At 43.9% G+C, this 20,671-nt stretch overlaps 1 protein-coding gene across 1 annotated transcript; it reads left to right on the top strand.

Annotated features, from left to right (window-relative positions):
* Nucleotides 1–10,233: 10,233 nt before the first annotated feature.
* On the top strand, nt 10,234–10,989 carry LOC119282088 (rapid alkalinization factor-like). Its single transcript, XM_037562431.1, has one exon. The coding sequence runs from the start codon at nt 10,367–10,369 to the stop codon at nt 10,712–10,714; it is 348 nt and encodes a 115-aa protein (XP_037418328.1). The 5' UTR covers nt 10,234–10,366; the 3' UTR covers nt 10,715–10,989.
* Nucleotides 10,990–20,671: the final 9,682 nt, after the last annotated feature.

Here is a 20,671-nt window from a genome sequence, read left to right as displayed (position 1 = left end):
AAAGGTTACTGAGAGTAGGCCAATCATTGATGGTCACGAATAGCAACGCCTTTAGGTCAAATTCTTCCTGTCCATGCTCATCCCACGCACGTACACCTGTTCCATTCCATAGATGTAATAGTTCTTCAACTAATGGCCTTAATACATATCAATGTCGTTGCCGGGTTTCTTAGGGCCTTGGATGAGCACTGACATCATAATGAACTTCCGCTTCATGCACAACCAAGGAGGAAGGTTATACAAACATAGAGTCACAGGCCACGTGCTATGGTTGCTGCTCTGCTCCCCAAAAGGATTAATGCCATCTGCGTTTAGACCAAACCATACGTTCCTTGGGTCACCTGCAAACTCCTCCCTGTACTTTCTCTCGATTTTTCTCCACTGCGAACCGTCAGCGGGTACTCTCAACTTTTTGTCTTTCTTACGGTCTTCTCCGTGCCACCGCATCGCCTTCGCATGCTCTTTGTTTTGGAACAAACGTTTCAACTGTGGTATTATAGGAGCATACCACATCACCTTGGCAGGAATCTTCTTCCTGGGGCGCTCACCCTCGACATCACCAGGGTCATCGCGACTGATCTTATAACGCAATGCATCGCATACCGGGCAAGCGGTCAAATCCTCGTACTCACCGCGATAGAGGATGCAGTCATTAGGGCATGCATGTATCTTCTGCACCTCTAACCCTAGAGGGCAGACATCCTTCTTTGCTTCATACGTACTCTCGGGCAATTCGTTGTTCTTTGGAAGCATATTCTTTATCATTACCAGCAACTTTCTAAATCCCTTGTCAGATACACCATTCTCTGCCTTCCATTGCAGCAATTCCAGTGTGGTGCCCAACTTTTTTTATCAGCTTCGCAATTTGGGTACAACAATTTCTTGTGATCCTCTAACATGCGCTGCAACTTCTTCCTCTCCAAATCACTTGCGCAGTTTCTCTTTGCATCGGCAATGGCCCGACCTAGATCATCAGCAGGCTCATGTGATGCCTCTTCTTCAGCTTTTTCCCGCACTGCCGGCTCAGCTTCTTCCCCCATTGTCGTATCATCGTATTCAGGAAACCCATGGCCAGGATAGATGTCGTCGTCCTCTTCTTCTTCATTTTCTTCCATCATAACCGCTCTTTCCCCGTGCTTGGTCTAAACATTATAGTGGGGCATGAAACCGGACTCAAATAGGTGGACGCGAATGGTTCTTGACGTAGAGTAATTGTGACCATTGTTACAGCCAGCACTTGGACAAGGCATAAAACCATCCACCCGCTTGTTTACCTCAGCGACAAGCAGAAAATTATGCACGCCATGAATGAACTCGGGAGAGTATCGGTCATCATACATCCATTGTCGGCTCATCTTCATTACACAACACCGAATAGACCAAATTAATACAAGTTCATACATAAAATTCATATACAACACTTAATTAAATGCAACATACAAATAACTCTCTAGCTAAAGAATTTAAATGCAACAACAAATGCGATCAAGATCGCAACTAAGGTAACAATTGATCCAATAGTATAATGATACCAAGCCACACTATCAATGGCATATTTTCTAATTTTTCTAATCTTCAACCGCATTTTCTCCATCTTGATCTTGTGATCATCGATGACATCGGCAACATGCAACTCCAATTCCATCTTCTCCCCCCTCAATTCTTTTCAATTTTTCTTTCAAATACTCGTTTTCTCTTTCAACTAAATTTAACCTCTCAACAATAGGGTCGGTTGGAATTTCTGGTTCACATACCTCCTAGATAAAAATATCTATGTCAACTTGATGGACATAATTTGTCATAAACACAAAATGCAACAACTAGTTTTAAAAGAGAATATACCACATCCGAATCATAACAAGGACGAGGGCCGACGGGGACGGATATCAAAACCATGACACTATGTATAACAAACAACATATGGATAAGATAATTATATGAGTAACTATATATCCGAATCACACAAACATCAATTTGGTAATGTAAAACATTCATGAACAAGAGCCTCACCACAAGGTGGTGCCGGCGACGGGACGGTGCGGGCGATCGACGGTTGTCCCGACGAAGATTTAGAAGTCACTAAGTAAATCACACCTACATATGCAAACTAAGTGTTATTTTTGACCTCAAATTGCATATAAATCAAATACTAGCACATATAATTCCTCCCAAATTACTAAACTCACAAATTAATCACTATACAAAGCATTGCAAGAGCTAATCTAGTAATGAGAGATGAAAGGACAAAGTTGCTAACCTTTATGATCATTTGAATGGATGGGGGCCTTCAAATCTTGACAAATTTTGGACAAAATTTGTGATGAGCTCGAGGAAGAGAGGGGAAGAACAGAGGAAGTGAGGGGAAAGGGGAAAAATAGAGGAAGTGAGGGGAAAGGGAAAGAACAGAGCGAGCTCGGATGGACGAAGGGTTTATGTACGACGACCTTTAGTACCGGTTCGTGGCACGAACCGGTACTAAAGGTGCTGGAGGGGTCCGAGACTGACAACATCCTTCTACCACTCTCTTTAGTACCGGTTCGTGGCACGAACCGGTGCTAAAGGTTCGCCACGAACCGATACTAATGAAAGCGGCCGGCTAGCCATTGGAACCGGCACTAATGGACACATTAGTGCCGGCTTAAAATCAAACCGGTACTAATATGTCTCAGATTTGATCCTTTTTCTATTAGTGCGGGTTCGTCCATGAACTCAATCATCGCATGGCCGGGAGGGATGTCAGGATCCAGTGACCGCAACTTTTCCTCCGTATCGATAACAGTTTCGAGTGCCCAATCACCACCTATGATTTGTAACCACACTGATATCCTGAACCCGTCGGCGGTGAGCAACCGCAACATCCCGTCTGGCGACGTCCTTAGGTGCCGCTGGCTTGCTTTGCTATTGATATGTGGGAGCTTTACGGTGCCGACGTTATAGGTGAGGATCATTTCGTTGTTGTAGGTTAACATGGGGAAGTGGATGACGCCACCGTGGACGACGTTGGCATCCCGGTTGTACTGGATACCCTCTAATGGGAGGCCAATGTGGATATATTTCATGACAGGTCCCCAACTTGCGCCACCGACTTCAGATGGTGTAGCGATCTGGATACGTATACTGCATCCATTGTCGGCATAGCGGTTGTCCACCTTGGCTACCAATAGACGGAAGAAGCAGCCAATGTTATCGGGGGCAGTGAGTAGAACGCACGCATGCCACCATATGGAGATGTTCGGCGGATCAACAAAGAAGGTTCGGTCACCGGTAATGAGGTCATACACGCATAGGTTGGAGCAGTTCATAGACTTCATGTGTCTATAGATATTGCATCGGCGTAGAAGGACGAGGCAGCCACGCGACGTCAGCGGCCTTGCGTGCCACGAAAGGAGATAGATGGTCTTCAAAGAAGGCCGCGGCGGCAGGCGTGGCTGGGCTGGCCAGGGAGAGGGGAGGGCCGGAGGCAACGAAGCCTAAGTCCACATTGGTGCGAAGGTAGGCGTGGATGCGAGGAGGCACGATGCCACCTTGTTGGGTGACGCGGCGGATGAAAGGTGGGCTGAGGATCTCGCGCCGCAGGTCTTTGTTGGTGGCGGCGCAATGGACAAGAGTGGAGAGGTTGGAGCGTGCGACGATCTCAAGCATGAGCTCCGCTGGAAGCGCGCATGCTACCGGTGTGCACGTGTTTCTTGGTCGACGTTGTCGTAGTGCCATGACAACCACGTTTGTGTTTGAGAGGCTACTACTATATGTAATGGACGATCGATCGTCTCCTGCAAGGCTGAGGGTTTTTGGATCTCGGATGCCTCGTTAACTAAGTCGCGTGAGCAAAGGGAAATCGACTGGACAACGGAGTCGGCCACCAGATGGACTCTCGTACGTGTTTACAACTTACAAGACGTGCACTCTTTAGCAGTCCTTTTTCTTGCGGGAAATACCGGTCAGTTGTTTTTCTAGGGACCGGTCACTTGTTTTTTATTCTGGTGAGTCTGGTGACATCATCAAAGTAAATTCTTTAGAACACAAGTACATACATAGATGCTCATATATACTTGCGTATACTTACCCCTATAAACACACACGCACACCCCACCCCTATGAGCACCTTCAAGAGACTGAGCCGGCATATCATTTTGAGATTGATGAAGTCACCAGATACGCCTTTTAGTTGAGGAGAATGTCTCCTCCCACTGAATGTGCATCGCCAAAAATTCTAAAATAAATCCTAGATAAACGCAAGCACCAAGACTTGTACCTTGGTGCGTTAGGAATACCACTATCCTCTTGACCATCCAAGTACAGATTGGTTTTGCATCATCAAAGCAAGTTAGACGCCACTTTGAATGACCTCCTGCTAAGGTGATACCTTTGATCGTAAACGCCACAACTCTTGTGACGATGAATAAAGGAGGATGATGTTTACCAAAAAAAGAAGTTAGACGGCCAATTTCACCGAGGAAAAAAAGAGATTACAGGGACGCGGCTGTTCCGTTGAGTAAATAGACAATTTTTCGATTAAATTAATCCACGAATAAAACATGAGCATGACATTGACAGCATTGATAACACACTCAGGGACGGAGCCAGGAATTTTATATAAGGGGGGCGAGTTCCACACTTGAATTTTTACAGACTAATGAGCAGCAATAAAACATTTAGACCATGAAAAAGGCTTACACTGAAATCATGTTTTCATTGATGTAAATACTAGAAGAAGACTACCAAATTGCCCATCTTTGACAAGGCAGATCAGTTTTTTAATTTAATATAGCAAAATTAGGTACACTGTATTACCTATATTGATTCTAATCCAATTTTCATGTGCATTAACCAAGGATCATTCATGTTAGACAATTTGTTTGAGAGATTTGAAGTTGAAGTTGATGAGAGAGGTCGTACCATCGAGCATAGAAGACGTCATGTTCACATAGCTGAAAGCATGAAGCCATGAACCAATTGGCTCGGAAATTTTATGAATTGATCGAGCTATCTTCCTCTTCAAGTCTACACAAACACAATTAGACAATCTAGAAAATTGTAATTAGTTCTCAAAGTCTATCGTTCTACCTCTCTAAGGCACAAACTAATCTAATCCTGAAATAAACTAACCTTTTTTCCTCATCCGAGCAGCCGGCCAATGCACATGTGAATCAGTGCGGCAGCGCTTCCCGGTCGCCTTCCCTTCTCGACGGTAGCCGATCTACAAGGCGGCCGGCTGCAGCGAGCAGGTGTTTCGGATCGCAAGAACTAGCAGATCAAAAACAAAGCGATTAGAGGAGATAGAACTACCGTGAGATCGCAAGAACTAGCAGATCGTCTAATTGTGTTTGTGTAGTACGTGCGTCTTGAGCCAGGGCCCTTCTCTTTCATTGTGGGCTTTTTATTTATTCCTTCTACTGATATTTGGGCCTTCTCTCCCACGGATTACTACTAATTGCATAGTATAAGTCGTTCATGGGCTTTGAGCCTTTGACTATGGGAGCCACAGGGGGGGCGAGACAAGCCACAAATCGTCTACGTACCCAAAAAAAGCTGCTATACCTAATCGCTATCAAGGGGCGCCGTGATCGATAGGGGGGGTCTCGCCCCCCCTCGTCCCCCCTTGAAATCGTCCCTGAACACACTGATTACAATCTAACAGAGCATGTACTACGCACATAGTAGAAACATCTACGCATATCGCTAGTACTGTTACAACAAAAAGAAACACGAGAGGGATAAGCGATGTATACCCTCCAATCGGCCACGCGGCGACGGTGACGGTGGCAGCAGCCGCGGCATCCTCGGCGGCCTTCTTGTCGGCCTCGGCCTTCTCAGCGGCGGCACGGTCGGTGTCGGTCGACATGGTGACGACGAAGGTGATGCGGACGTGGATGAACAGAAGCGAGCAGTCGCGTAGTCGCTACCCAAAAACCTAATCGCCCCTCTCCCGTACAGGATCCGGAGAGGCGGGGTTTCGGAGGCCTGCTCTCCCGTCAACCGTGTACGCGGTGAACGGGATGGAGTCGCCGGCGGCAGCAGCAGCAGAGGAACGACGTGGGCGTGGAGGCGTAGATGCGTTCTGTTTTGCGGCGGCTAGGGTTGGCAGCGCCCCACATATATATGTGCGGCCGCGCAGACGTGGGCTGAACCCACGTCCAAGTCGGTAGCCCATGATCCGACGTCTCAGATCGTGGCCTCAAAGACTCTCCGTTCCTGACCGACAAAAAGAAGCGCATAGGAGTGAGCTCGGCTCAATCCCGCAACCCGCGGCGCGGCGCGGCGCGTCATGACGAGGCGAGCAGAGGAGGAGGAGTGCGCGAGGGCTTCTTTTCTTCTCAAGCTCCAATAGCATGAGGGAGAGAATCTCTTATAAACCACTCCAACTCTCCTTCCACTAGCATGGTGGGACTAAAACTTCCCACCACCTTGTCATGCCATCTACATGGGCCCTTTGAGATTAAATCTGAAATTGTCATATGGGCTCTAGGCCCATCTCATATTTCAACATGTTCTACACCCCGAGCTCATGTGAGCTCGGATGAACATTAAAACAAGAAAAAATAAAAAAAAACTGATTTTTCTTTTGTGTGAAACGTTGATAAAATATTTCTTGGCTTGCAATATTTCATCTCCATATGACATTTGTGAAAATTGTGACAAAAAACAAAATTGATGCTTCAAAATAGGTTTGAAAATAACATTTTGGAGTGTCATTTTTTTTGCCATGTTTATTTGGCGCGGTTGTTCTGGGCTGCATTTTGAATGCCTAGTAGCTTATTCGGTTGTTGTGCTCAGACGCTCATTGGCTGCAGATCCTATATCGCGTTTCGGGCGTTGGATCCTTACATAGATAGTATGCGGCGCACACCATCTTTAAGCAACTAGGCCAGCCCATATTACGTGAAGAATGTTACCTTCTGCCGGTTTTGGGAAGCTTCTAAAAGCTTTTCGACTGACTTTTTTGTTATTTGTTTTCTTGTTCATGTTTCTTTTTACTGTTTATGTTCTGTTTCTTTTTTGCTTTTGTTTTTTGTCTCCATTTCTTTATTTCCTTTTCACTTTTTCTTTTTATTTACTCGTTCCATAATTTTTTCAAATCCAAAAACATTTTCCTAATTCATGAACTTTTTTAAATTCATGAAGATTTTTTAAATTCATGAAAATTTTCAAATGCATGAACATTTTCAAATCCATAAACATTTTCTTAATTTGTGAAATTTTTCAAATGCATGAACATTTTTTAAATCCATGAAATTTATTCAAAACCATGAATCTTTTCATATATTCTTGAGCTTTTCAAATGCTTGAACTTTTTCAAAATCCATGATTTTTTTTGAATACGTGAACTTTTTTCAAATTGATGAGTTTTTTTCACATGCGTGATCTTTTTCAAATCCATGATCATTTTTCAAATCCGCAAATATTTTTTTAATATTCATGAACTCTTTTCAAATTCATGATTTTTTTTTTTCAAATCCACATACATTGTTCTCAAATTTGTGAACACTTTTGGACTCGTAACTCTTTTCAAATCCATGAATATTTTAATTTCATGAACAATTTAATATAAAGTCAATGGCCCTAATCAATAGTCAAATGGTAGGCATGCGACCATTGTTTTCGATTGTTTTTTTAGCAACAGTGATTGTTTTTTAGGGCAAGTAGCGATCATTTGGTGCAAGAGCAAGAGAGGGTGCTGGTGGGCCAGCCCACGCAAGCTACATGTCAGCACCGACTCGTTAACTGGTGCGAAGCGTATGCATGCAGGGAGGCCCTCGCCCTCGCCGAGCATTTCGTCGTGAACAAAGTTCGCATTGCATCTGACTGTCTGAGAGTAATCAACAACCTAAAGTATTGCACGATTGTGCAGGAGATGAACGATAAGAAGCGGAATTTCCAGATCTGTGAGCTCATCCACGAGTATCACACGAATAATGGTGAGGCGCATAGACTAGCTAGAATGGCTACTACCCTTGATAGTGGTCGACATGTATGGCTCATTGATCCTCCATATCACCTTCGTATTGCCTTTGAATTTTGACACATGAATTAAAACATGGTGAATTTCCAGAGCTGTGAGCTCATCCACGAGCATCGCGTGAATAAATGAGTTCTCCTTGTTGGTTGACATTTTTCCTTTCACTCGCTGCAGAAACAAAACCCACCATCTCGTTTGAATAAAAACCAACTACCTTTTTAAAAAAAATTCATAAGTTTTTGGTGAGAACAAAAATATTCGTTGATTTTAAATTTCACGAATTCAAAAAAATTGTGAGTTTTAATAAATATTCATGATTTTTTAATTCAAAAACGTTCATGAATTTGAATAAATGTCTTTGAGTTTTGAAAAATATTCATCGGTTTGGAGAAAGAGTTCAAGAATTTGGTAAAACTTCATGAACTTGATTATTATTTTTGGATTTGAAACAATCTTATCCCTTGTGGAAAATGTTTATGAATCTAAAAAATGTTAACAAATTTTAAAATATTCAAGAATTTTTTGTCAAATAAAAAAATAAACTAGAAAAACAAGAACAAAAATATAATAAAAAAATCAAACAAAAGAACAGAAAACCCTAGGGGGATAAAACCAACAAGGGAAAAAAAGAAGGCCAAAAGCTTCCTAAAACCGCTTGGAAGCTTCGTTAAACCGGAAACGCAAACTGTGTGCTATGCATCCATGGGCCGTCCATATTCCGAATCAAGAAAGCATGGTGTGAGTATTTTCTACCAGAAACAACTCTATTTGATGCTATAGGCGTGAAATACAAAATGCAACGCCTTCATAAAAGTAATAACGAAATGCTGCAATTGACTGCCTACGACGCGAGGAGCATCAAATATGTCTTGGATAGAAACACCGGCGGTCCTTTCTAGTGTCACAGAGCCCATGGTTTCGATGTGGCTCAATGGCTTGAATCTGGCCCGACCGAATGAAATACCTAGCTAGGGTTTATCGATCGATGGAATGAAAATGGGCCGGTTGTATCTTGTCACTCTCGTCCGAGTAGATGGTTGAGCAAATGTATGCTAACCAGGCCATGAATGCGAAGAATTGGATCTTGTCCATGCATGGATCATTGTCGCATGATGAATTCACCTGCTTGCTGGCGACTCTTTGGGCCACCTGGAGCGCGAGAAGGAAGGCTATTTACGAAGAAATCTTCCAAACCGCACTGGCTACACATATGTTCATACCCTCGTTTTGTTGGACATCTAGGTACTCGGAAAGACCAACACTCCGGTTAGCAGAAGCATTGTTGTTAGACCTGCTGAGACACGCCCCTCCATAGGAGCGTGTGAAGTTTAATGGCGATGCAGTAACCAAGAATTTCAGAATACATCTTTGCTCTGGGGTTGGTCAAATCAAATCCATTAATCCACAAATAAAACTTTCTGCACTCCAAATAATGCTGTATACATCTAGAAGCCCAGATTTATTGAATCTGCCCATCATGCAAATGTCAGAGCGAGCGAGGCCTGTCTGTGTATGTCGCCCAGATCGGATTTCTTATAACTAGCTGTGTTTCAGCTGGATGTATGCAGCTGCAGATACAGCCAAGATATGCTTAAGAAATGGTTGCCCCTCACGTGCCCGCGGCGCCCGCGGACAAAACCTCCCCCGTATCCTATTGCCGCGCCATGTTACCATGTTGTTGTTAACGGTCAAGATCGATCGTCGTCGTTAGCCGCTGCCGCCCGGGCACTGTAAACAAGTGCAGTTAAAGATATCGCCAGAATCCACACACAGGTTTTGTAGTACATTGGGCACAGTAACTTAAGCAAGCCACTCCGTAGCAAGTGAGGATAGGGTTCTTGCTTTGGAGGTTTGATCGAGGCAAGAAAAGTCAGTGTCCTAGATCGAGCGAGGCGCATGTGGATCGTGTATTAACAATCACAACGAAGTACACACATTTTGTTGTACTGCCATTTGATCTTAAATTTGGCATGTTCTTCCGGCCGGCCAGACGCCCTAATTAACACCGCACGGATCTGGCCAGCCGTTTGCCTTGATTACCAGGAGGCAAAAGACATCAGTCCTCTTCGTGCCAGAAATGAGGATTTTCTTGTTTTTATTTTTAAAAATTTCAAATTACGAAATTACAGGTTGAAAAGTCAGTCATTGCCGCGTATATTGATTGATTCTCACTCCCTCTCCGCATTTAGAACTCTGCTGATTTCTTTAAGCGACCGTCCTGATGGGATCTTAACTACACTGCACGTCTGCATCACGGCCACTACCCCACACGTCGACACACAAGCACAAGAGCAAAGGCAGCAGCACTGCAGCATTGCGCTAGTGTCATAGCTCGATCGGCGCAGGCTAGCTAGCTAGTAGCGTCGACCCCCGCCCTCCCGGAGCGCAGGATCTGGCAGGGTGCGCGAGATGGCGCCGCCGCTGCCGAGCCGCGCGCTCATTGTCGCCATTACCGCGCTCCTCGTCCTCGTCGTCGCAGCCGAGCTCGATGCGGGCAGCAGCGGGTGGGCAGGGGAGGATTACGGTGGCGGCGCCGCCACGCAGACGGCGTGCAGGGTGGAGGACGAGGAGGGGTGCGGCCGGGAGGCGACGCCGCGGAGGCATCTGGGCGGCGGCGGCTACATCGGCTACGACGCGCTGCGGCGCAACGCCGTGCCGTGCTCGGTGCGCGGCGCGTCCTACTACAACTGCCGCCCCGGCGGGCAGGCCAACCCCTACTCCCGCGGCTGCTCCTCCATCACCCGCTGCAGAGGCTAGAGGCACACACGACGTACAGCTTCCTCCTACCTCACCGTCGCCGTTTGTCGTCGTCGAGTGCTCGTCCGGTTTTGTAGGATCTTGTAAGTTGTAAGACATGTTCAATTGATTTTCTTCTTCTTCTTCCTCCCGTCGGCGGTTCTTGTTTTGGGGTTTCATTATACCGGATTCAGTCCGAGAATGATCCGTTGAGCAAATCATCCATGACTAGTTTGTAATTGGAGGCAATGTACCGATGGATCGATCGTAAAATTAAAGTTACTGATTCGTTTGAACTCTACTGTGCGATTAGTAATGCTCGATTGCTCATACGTGTATAACTCCCGCCCCGATTGATTGTTCTGCCGTCTGTCTGCCACGAAATAGTATTACTGCCACGCCACGGTGTTCAAAGTTTTCAGAGTGTCTATAGCGTGCGTACGTACGTGATCGGTAAATAAATCCGTGGTCCTGTCCTGGAGGCAACGAATCGCACTACTCCTGGACGAATCCATCGATCGATCGCGTTGATGCTGCCACTTGCCAGTATAATTTATTAGTGCGATACGGGCGATGCATTGCACATGAAGCGTTCGAGCTGCAGAGGAACTCGCGCACCGACAGCCTCTGGAGAGCACGAGACTTTAGTGTTTTTTTTTTGTTTTTTGAGGGGAAGGCCTTCATGGCTGCTTTATTAACTCATAATAAACTTACATCTGCTAAGGCATTCAAAATTAAAAAGGGGGAGTATCCGACCACGCCGTCGGTGGATTACCCCTCCCAAAGCTAGCTAGCTCATGAGCAACCATGTTCGATCCTCTACTACAATGTTCGATAATGACCTACTGAAATCTTTAAGTAAATTACGGCAATCCTCCAGAATTGGCGCAGCCACCAAAGCATACCCTTCATTCAGCCTCAATGCATCCACGACGATCAAGCTATCAGATTGAATCACAATGCTATCGCACCCAAGGCCACGTATGAACATGATTCCCTGGTGCATGGCCTCGGCCTCAGCTGCCACTGCATTCGCAACATGAGCCATTTGAGTTACTGCAGCTGCTATAAAGCCGCCGTTATGGTCTCTCACCACCATTCCACAGGAGCCAGAGTGATCATCTTCCATAAACGACGCATCTACGTTGAGTACATGCATCCCTGACAGTGGCTTCTTCCAAGCATTCTGGCGAGGCAATGGGTTCGGTTTCCCGGCCGCTCAGACGAAATTCAGAGATAGGGCCTGGATGGTCATAGCTGTGCGGACCGGGTTTTGAACTTGTTCACCTCTTACCAGTTCCCTTCGCTGCCACCAAAGGTACCAGCTAGTAGAAGCTATGACTTTGGGTATATCAATAACCTCCATATACTTTCGTTGAAACCTGTCATCGCACAAAAGAGACTCCATTACTCTCGCACCTGATCTGTCGATTGGGATCACCTCATCTATCATAGTTTTCAAGCCCAACTCAGACCATATCGACCTAGCACGGGGGCATGTGAAAAGCGCATGTTTAATGTCTTCCGCCCCCTGCTAGCAAATTGGACACTGCCCACTTATAGGGATGTGTCTGCTGGCTAATGTACACTTAAAGGGGATGGTGTTGTGCAAGCAATGCCAGACGAAGATTTCTACTTTCCCTGGTAGCTTTAATTTCCACAGCCTCTTCCAAACCGGATGATCAGGTGTGCTCGCCTGTCCAGCCTCGCCACCAACTTGCATACCATATTGATCTTCCCATTCTCTGTAGTAGATAGAGCGAATGCTGTAGACTCCATTTTTTGTGAAGTGCCATGCAACAGCGTCCTCCAAGATATGATGGGATAGGGGAATTTGCAATATACGATCTGCATCGATTCTCCACAAGTTGTCCCTGATAATCTGCTCGTCCCAATCACCTGATATAGGGTCTATCAGGTCGCTCACATGTGTTAATAGATAGTTACCTCGTCGTGTTAATACCTTTCTTGTTGGGCTGTTTGGTATCCAACTATCCTCCCAAATATCAATCTTTGTGCCGTCCCCAACTCTCCAAATGTTTCCTTTCTTGAAAGTTTGTATGCCTGCAAATATGCTCTGCCAAACATAGGAAGAACCCTTCTTTAACGTGCAGCTAAGAATATCGCCCGTGGGATAGTATCGTGCACGCAACACTCTTGCACAGAGCGATTCATAGTTCTCAATCAACCTCCAGCATTGTTTTGTTAAAAGTGCAAGATTGAAAGCATGGATATCTCTAAACCCCATTCCACCTTTTACTTTCGGGACACACATCTTCCACCAAGCGACGCAATGCATTTTGCACTGATCGTCCTCATCACCCCACTAGTAGTGCGACATTGCATCAGTGATCCCTTTGCAATTTTTCTTCGGGAATCTGAAAACACTCATCGCATACGTAGGGATGGCTTGGGCCACCGCTTTAATTAGCACCTCCTTGCCTCCAAAAGATAGGGTACGCTCCTTCCATCCATTTAGCAGTTTCTGAATTCTCTCAATAAGGTACAGAAAGCAATCAGTTCGGTCTACACCTATCATAGACGGCAGTTCCAGATATTTCTCCGATAACGATTCAGTCATAATATCTAATATTTGACATACCTCGGCTTTGACATCCACATCCATATTGGGACTCAAGAAAATTGAGGATTTAGCCACACTCACCATTTGTCCTGAAGCCGAACAATAATCATCCAATATACTCTTGAGTGAGTGTGCATTTGCAGAATCAGCTCTCATCAAGATTAATGAGCCGCCCGCAAATAACAAGTGTGATATTTTAGGGGAGTCCCTATAGACCTGGACCCCCAAGAGCCTGCCTTGTTCTTCTTCATGATCAATTAACGCTGACAGGCCCTCCGCGCATAACAAAAAGAGGTAGGGGGATAGAGGATCCCCCTGCATGAGTCCTCTGATTGGTTTGAAGGGAGTAGTTTCATTTGAATTAATCCTCACTGTATACTCAACAGAAGTCACACAAGCCATGATCAAGTCAATCCATTTTTCTGCAAACCCAAGTTTACCCAAGATAGCTTTAAGAAACACCCATTCTACTCAATCATAGGCCTTATGCATATCTAAATTGACAGCGCACGTGCCCTTTCCCCCTTGTTTCCTCTTCTTCATTGTGTGTAAGCATTCATACGCCACAATTACATTGTCAGTGATAATCCTCCTACACAAATGCACTCTGCGTCTCGCTGATAATATCAGGTAAGAAAACTTTTAATCTAGCAGCCAATAGTTTAGAGATCACCTTATATACAACGTTACAGAGACTTATGGGCCTGTATTGCGAAATCTTCTCTGCATTTTCCACTTTGGGTATGAGCACAATAGTAGTTGAATTCCAGCCTTCCGGTATAACCCCACTATTTACTGCGTTTAAAACTTCAGTCACTAGTTCATCTCCCAACAGGGGCCAAAACCTCTTCTAGAAGATTGCATGCAATCCATCTGGACCAGGCGCTTTAAGATCGCCGATACTAAATAGTGCCTTTTTCACCTCCTCGACCGTATACAGTGCAAGCAATGCTTCATTCATATAATCCGAAACTCTAGTTTTCACTCTATTCAACACATCCATGTTTGGTATAAAACTTCAGAAGTAAACAACGACTTAAAATAATTAGAGATTAGGTTTCCCATGGATACTACATCTTCCTTCCATACACCATCATCTCCAAGAAGTTTCCAGATCTGATTCCTTCTTCTTCTGGCCGTCGCAAAGTTGTTGAAGAAGTTTGTGTTTCGATCCCCATACTTTAGCCAGTTGGCACGGTTCCTTTGCACCCAATATATTTCCTCCTTCTCTAGAGTTTCTTCAATAAGTATTAGAATTTCTCGTTGCCGGTCTGCCGCCTCGTCAGTAAGGGTCCCCGACCGCAAACTTTCAAGCTCCGCCTTGAGTTTCTTCAGACGGCGTTGCGGTGCACACAACACTGTCCGATCCCAAGAGTGCAACTCCTTGTGTACTGCTGTTGTTCGCGCCGCGAACGAGTCCTGTTCACTCGTGTTCTCCCAGGCATCAGTGACCCGCTCCGTAACATCATTTTCCTGCAGTCATCTTGCCTCAAAGCGACGGGTTCCGTCAGGAGGACGTTGGACATCATTACTATCACCTTCCGAGTCCAGGACCAAAGGAAGATGGTCCGATTTAGAGTGTTCAACATTGGTGATAGTTGCATTTGGAAAAAGTGCATGGAACGCTCCATTACGTACACCTTTGTCTAATCTTTCCCTCAGTCTCCTCCTTCTCCAAGTAAAAATTTCGCCCTTATATCCCATGTCCTCTAGCTGGCAATCCACGAGCGCATCTCTGAAATTTTGCATCATTTGATTTGGGCGTGGAGCCCCTCCTTCTTTCTCATGGGAGTATAAGATATCATTAAAATCCCCAAGGACCACCCATGGGCCATTCATCTGCGGCCTTAAAGATCTCAAGTACTCCCAAGATAGATGTTTGTCTTCCCACTTGGGCTCACCATAGAACCCAGTCAATCTCCACATAGCTTCTCCAGGGCCATCTATAGCCACATTAATGCAATTTTTCTGTATACTCAGGGCTTGTATCACAACCGGGCTGCGCCAAGTTAACAACAACCCTCCGCTAGCACCGTCACTTTCATAAACTTAAATCCTATCCATCCGCAGTTTCCTCATCAATTTTTCTGCCTTTGTTTTATTTGGATGTGTCTCAGACAGGAAGATCACATCCGGGCCCCATTGCTTCTGAATGTCCAGAAGCGCTCTAACTGCCGTGGTACTGGCCATCCCACGGCAGTTCCAACAGAGGGTTTTCATTATGCCCGGCGATCCCCTTCGCGAGGGGTCGGCGATCCCCTTCGCGAGGGGTCGCCGATCCCATTTCAGTATCCTTGTTTCCTATTGTTGAGGTCATAATTTCCCCTTCCTCAGTTCTCTGTCTCTTTGGATCATGCACCTTCTATGGTGTAGTCATCAAGCTCTTGTCCACCGGAACACTGGGTGCTCCTTCTAGCTGCAAAACTCGCTCAGCCACGACACCTGTTGAGGAAGATGGCTACTCGTTATGTTTTATGAAAGTGCCATCCGACCCAACAAGTCTTTTCCTTGTTGTTGGCATTGGCACGCTGATGTTTACTACACAACCTTCTTCTTGTAGACGTTGTTGGGCCTGCAAGTGCACAGGTTTGTAGGACAGCAGCAAATTTCCCTCAAGTGGATGACCTAAGGTTTATCAATCCGTAGGAGGCGTAGGATGAAGATGGTCTCTCTCAAGCAACCCTGCAACCAAATAACAAAGAGTCTCTTGTGTCCCCAACACACCCAATATAATGGTAAATTGTATAGGTGAACTAGTTCGGCGAAGAGATGAAGATACAAGTGCAAAATAGATGGTAGATAAAGGTTTATATAATATGAAATAATAAAAACAGCAAGGTAACTAGCGATAAAAGTGAGCGTAAATGGTATTGCAATGATAGGAAACAAGGCCTAGGGTTCATACTTTCACTAGTGCAAGTTCTCTCAACAATAATAACATAGATAGATCATATAACAAGCCCTCAATATGCAACAAAGAGTCACTCCAAAGACACTAATAGCGGAGAACAAACATAGAGATTATGGTAGGGTACGAAACCACCTCAAAGTTATCCTTTCTGTTCTATCTATTCAAGAGTTCGTAGTAAAATAACATGAAGCTATTCTTTCCGCTCAATCCATCATAGAGTTCATACTAGAATAACACCTTAAGACACAAATCAACCAAAACCCTAATGTCACCTAGATACTCCATTGTCACCTCAAGTATCCATGGGCATGATTATACGATATGCATCACACAATCTCAGATTCATCCAACCAACATAAAAGTACTTCAAAGCGTGCCCCAAAGCCACTACTGGAGAGTCAAGAACGTGTGCCAACCCCTATGCATAGGTTCCCAATGTCACGAAACCCGCAAGTTGATCACCAAAACATACATCAAGTGGATCGCAAGACATACATCAAGTGTTCTCATAAAAGACTCAATCCGATAAGATAACTTCAAAGGGGAAACTCAATTCATCACAAGAGAGTAGAGGGGGAGAAACATCATAAGATCCAACTACAATAGCAAAGCTCGGGATACATCAAGATCGTGCCATAGAGAAACACGAGAGAGAACACGAGAGAGAGATCAAACACATAGCTACTGGTACATACCCTCAGCCCCGAGGGTGAACTACTCCCTCCTCGTCATGGATAGTGCCGGGATGATGAAGATGGCCTCCGGTGATGAGATCCCCCTCCGGCAGGGTGCCGGAACAGGGTCCCGATTGGGTTTTGGTGGCTATAGAGGCTTGCGGCGGTGGAACTCTCGATCTATCTTCTGTTCTGGAAGTTTTAGGGTACAAGAGTATATATGGGTGCAGGGGGTACGTCGGTGGAGCTACGGGGGCCCCACGAGGCAGGGGCGCGCCCCACCCTCGTGGGCAGCCCGTATCTCCCCTGACGTGCACTCCAAGTTCCCTGGGTTGCTTTCCTTCCAAAAATAACTTCTCCAGTTGATTTCGTTCCGTTTTGACTCCCTGTGATATTCCTTTTCCTCGAAACACTGAAATAGGCATAAAAAGCAAATTTGGGTTGGGCCTCCGGTTAATAGGTTAGTCCCCAAAAAAATATAAAAGTGGATAATAAAGCCCAAATTGCCTAAAACAGTAGATAAAGTAGCATGGAGCAATCAAAAATTATAGATACGTTGGAGACGTATCAAGCATCCCCAAGCTTAATTCCTGCTCGTCCTCGAGTAGGTAAATGATAAAAAAGAATTTTTGATGCGGAGTGATACTTTGGCATAATTTCAATGTAAATCTTCTTAATTTTGGCATGAATATTCAGATCCGAAAGATTCAAGACAAAAGTTCATATTGACATAAAAATAATAATACTTCAAGCATACTAATCAAAGCAATCATGTCTTCTCAAAATAGCATGGCAAAAGAAAGTTCATCCCTACAAAATCATATAGTTAGGCTATGCTTCATTTTCGTCACACAAAGATGTTCCCAACTTCTATACCCCCGATGACAAGCCAAGCAATTGTTTCATACTTAAATAATCTCAAACTTTTTCAACCTTCACGCAATACATGAGAGTGAGCCATGGATATAGCACTATGGGTGGAATAGAATATGATGATGGGGATTGTGTGGAGAAGACAAAAAGGAGAAGATAGTCTCACATCAACTAGGCGTATCAACGGGCTATGGAGATGCCCACCAATAGATATCAATGTGAGTGAGTAGGGATTGCCATGCAACAGATGCACTAGAGCTATAAGTATATGAAAGCTCAACAAAAGAAACTAAGTGGGTATGCATCCAACTTGCTTGCTCACAAAGACCTAGGGCACTTTTGAGGAAGCCCATCATTGGAATATACAAGCCAAGTTCTATAATGAAGAATTCCCACTAGTATATGAGAGTGACAACATATGAGACTCTCTTATTATGAAGATCATGGTGCTACTTTGAAGCACAAGTGTGGTAAAAGGATAGTAGCATTGTCCCTTCTCTCTTTTTCTCTTTTTTTTATTTGGGCCTTTTCTCTTCTTTTTTTATGGCCACCCTTTTTTTTCGTCCGGAGTCTCATCCCGACTTATGGGGGAATCATAGTCTCCATCATCCTTTCCTCACTGGGACAATGCTCTAATAATGATGATCATCACACTTTTATTTTTCTTACAACTCAACAATTACAACTCGATACTTAGAACAAAATATGACTCTATATGAATGCCTCCGGCGGTGTACCGGGATATGCAATGAATCAAGAGCGACATGTATGAAAATTATGAAGGCGGCCTTGCCACAAATACAATGTCAACTACAAGTTCATGCAAAAAGCAATATGACAAAAGTAATGTATGTCATATGAACGGAATGGTGGAAAGTTGCATGGCAATATATCTCGGAATGGCTATGGAAATGCCATAATAGGTAGGTATGGTGGTTTTTTTGAGGAAGGTATATGGTGGGTGTATGATACCGGCAAAAAGTGCGCGGTATTAGAGAGGCTAGCAAAGGCGGAAAGGTGAGAGTGCGTATAATCCATGGACTCAATATTAGTCAAAAGAACTCATATACTTATTGCAAAGATTTAGAAGTTATCAAAAATCAAGTACTACGTGCATGCTCCTAGGGGGATAGATTGGTAGGAAAAGACCATCGCTCGTCCCCGACCGCCACTCATAAGGATGCACAAGCCAGGTACACTTCATGTTTCAAATTTGTTACACAAGTTTAACCATACGTGCATGCTACGGGACTTGCTAACTTCAACACAAGCTTTCTTTAAATTCATAATCACCCAACTAGCATGACTTTAATATTATCACCTCCATATCTCAAAACAATTATCAAGCATCAAACTTATCTTAGTATTCAACGCACTCAAAAGAAAGTTTCACATATCTTGAATACCAAGTAGATTAATATTAAGCAAATTACCATGCTATTAACGACTCTCAAAATAATATAAGTTAAGCATGAGAGTTCAGATATTTCTTCAAAATAAAACTACCACCATTCTCTAAAAGATATAAGTAAAGCACTAGAGCAAATGACAAACTACTCCGAAAGATATAAGTGAAGATCAATGAGTAGTCGAATAATTATGCAACTATGTGAAGACTCTCCCATTTAATAATTTCAGATCTTGATACTTTATTCAAACAGCAAGCAAAGCTAAAGAAAACTACATTGCAATGATAGCACAACTCATGTGAAGAAGCAAAAACTTAGGCTCAACCGATACTAACCGAAAGTTGTTGAAGAAGAAAGGTGGGATGCCTACCGGGGCATCCCCAAGCTTAGATGCTTGAGACTTATTGAAATATTATCTTGGTGTGCCTTTGGCATACCAAAGCTTGAACTTTTGTGTCTCCTTAATTTCTCTCATATCATGGTTTCTCTTTTTATCAAAAGCTTCATTCACAACAAACTCAACAAGAACTCGTGAGATAGGTTAGTATAAACCAATGCAAAACCTTATCATTTTCTACTGTAACAAATCACTAAAATTATTATTCAACATTGCATACTAAATGCCTCTGTATATTTAATACTCCTATCCTCAAATAGAATCATTAAGCAAGTAAACATATGCAAACAATGCAACCATAATCAGCAATCTGCCAAAACAGTACAGTCTGTAAAGAATGCAAGAGTATCAATACTTCCCTGACTCCAAAAATTATGAACTAAAATTCCCACTGTAATACATTTATCAGAGCTTAATATGCAAAAATATTCAGTGTTATACCATTCTCTGACTTTTCTAGGGAATTTTTGCAACAGCGGTAAACTTTCTGTTTTCAAACAGCAACATGTATACAAGCAAAATAAGCATGGCAAAGGCTATCCTTGACTTTTTTATTGAAACTAAAGATGCAAAACATTATTATAACTAACAGCAAGAAAAAAACTAACAAAATAAAATGACGCTCCAAGCAAAACACATATCATGTGGTGAATAAAAATATAGCTCCAAGTAAAGTTACCGATGAACGAAGACGAAAGAGGGGATGCCTTCTGGGGCATCCCCAAGCTTAGGCTCTTGGTTGTCATTGAATATTACCTTGGGGTGCCTTGGGCATCCCCAAGCTTAGGCTCTTACCACTCCTTATTCCATAGTCCATCGAATCTGTACCCAAAACTTGAAAAGTTCAACCACACAAAACTCAACACAAAACTCGTAAGCTCCGTTAGTATAAGAAAATAAAACCACCACTTAGGTACTGTAATGAACTCATTCTAAATTCATATTGGTGTAATATCTACTTTATTCTAACTTCTCTATGGTTGATACCACTTAATACTACTCATAGATGCATCAAAATAAGCAAACAACACATACAAAACAGAATCTGTCAAAAACAGAATAGTCTGTAGTAATCTGTATCAAACGTGTACCTATGGAATCCCAAAAATTATGAAATAAATTGCTGGACC

Source organism: Triticum dicoccoides, chromosome 3B (assembly GCF_002162155.2).
Source record: "Triticum dicoccoides isolate Atlit2015 ecotype Zavitan chromosome 3B, WEW_v2.0, whole genome shotgun sequence".
In the NCBI taxonomy this organism is placed as follows: domain Eukaryota; kingdom Viridiplantae; phylum Streptophyta; class Magnoliopsida; order Poales; family Poaceae; genus Triticum; species Triticum dicoccoides.
Note: the sequence above shows the minus strand (reverse complement) of the source record. Positions and strands in the feature narration are given on the sequence as shown.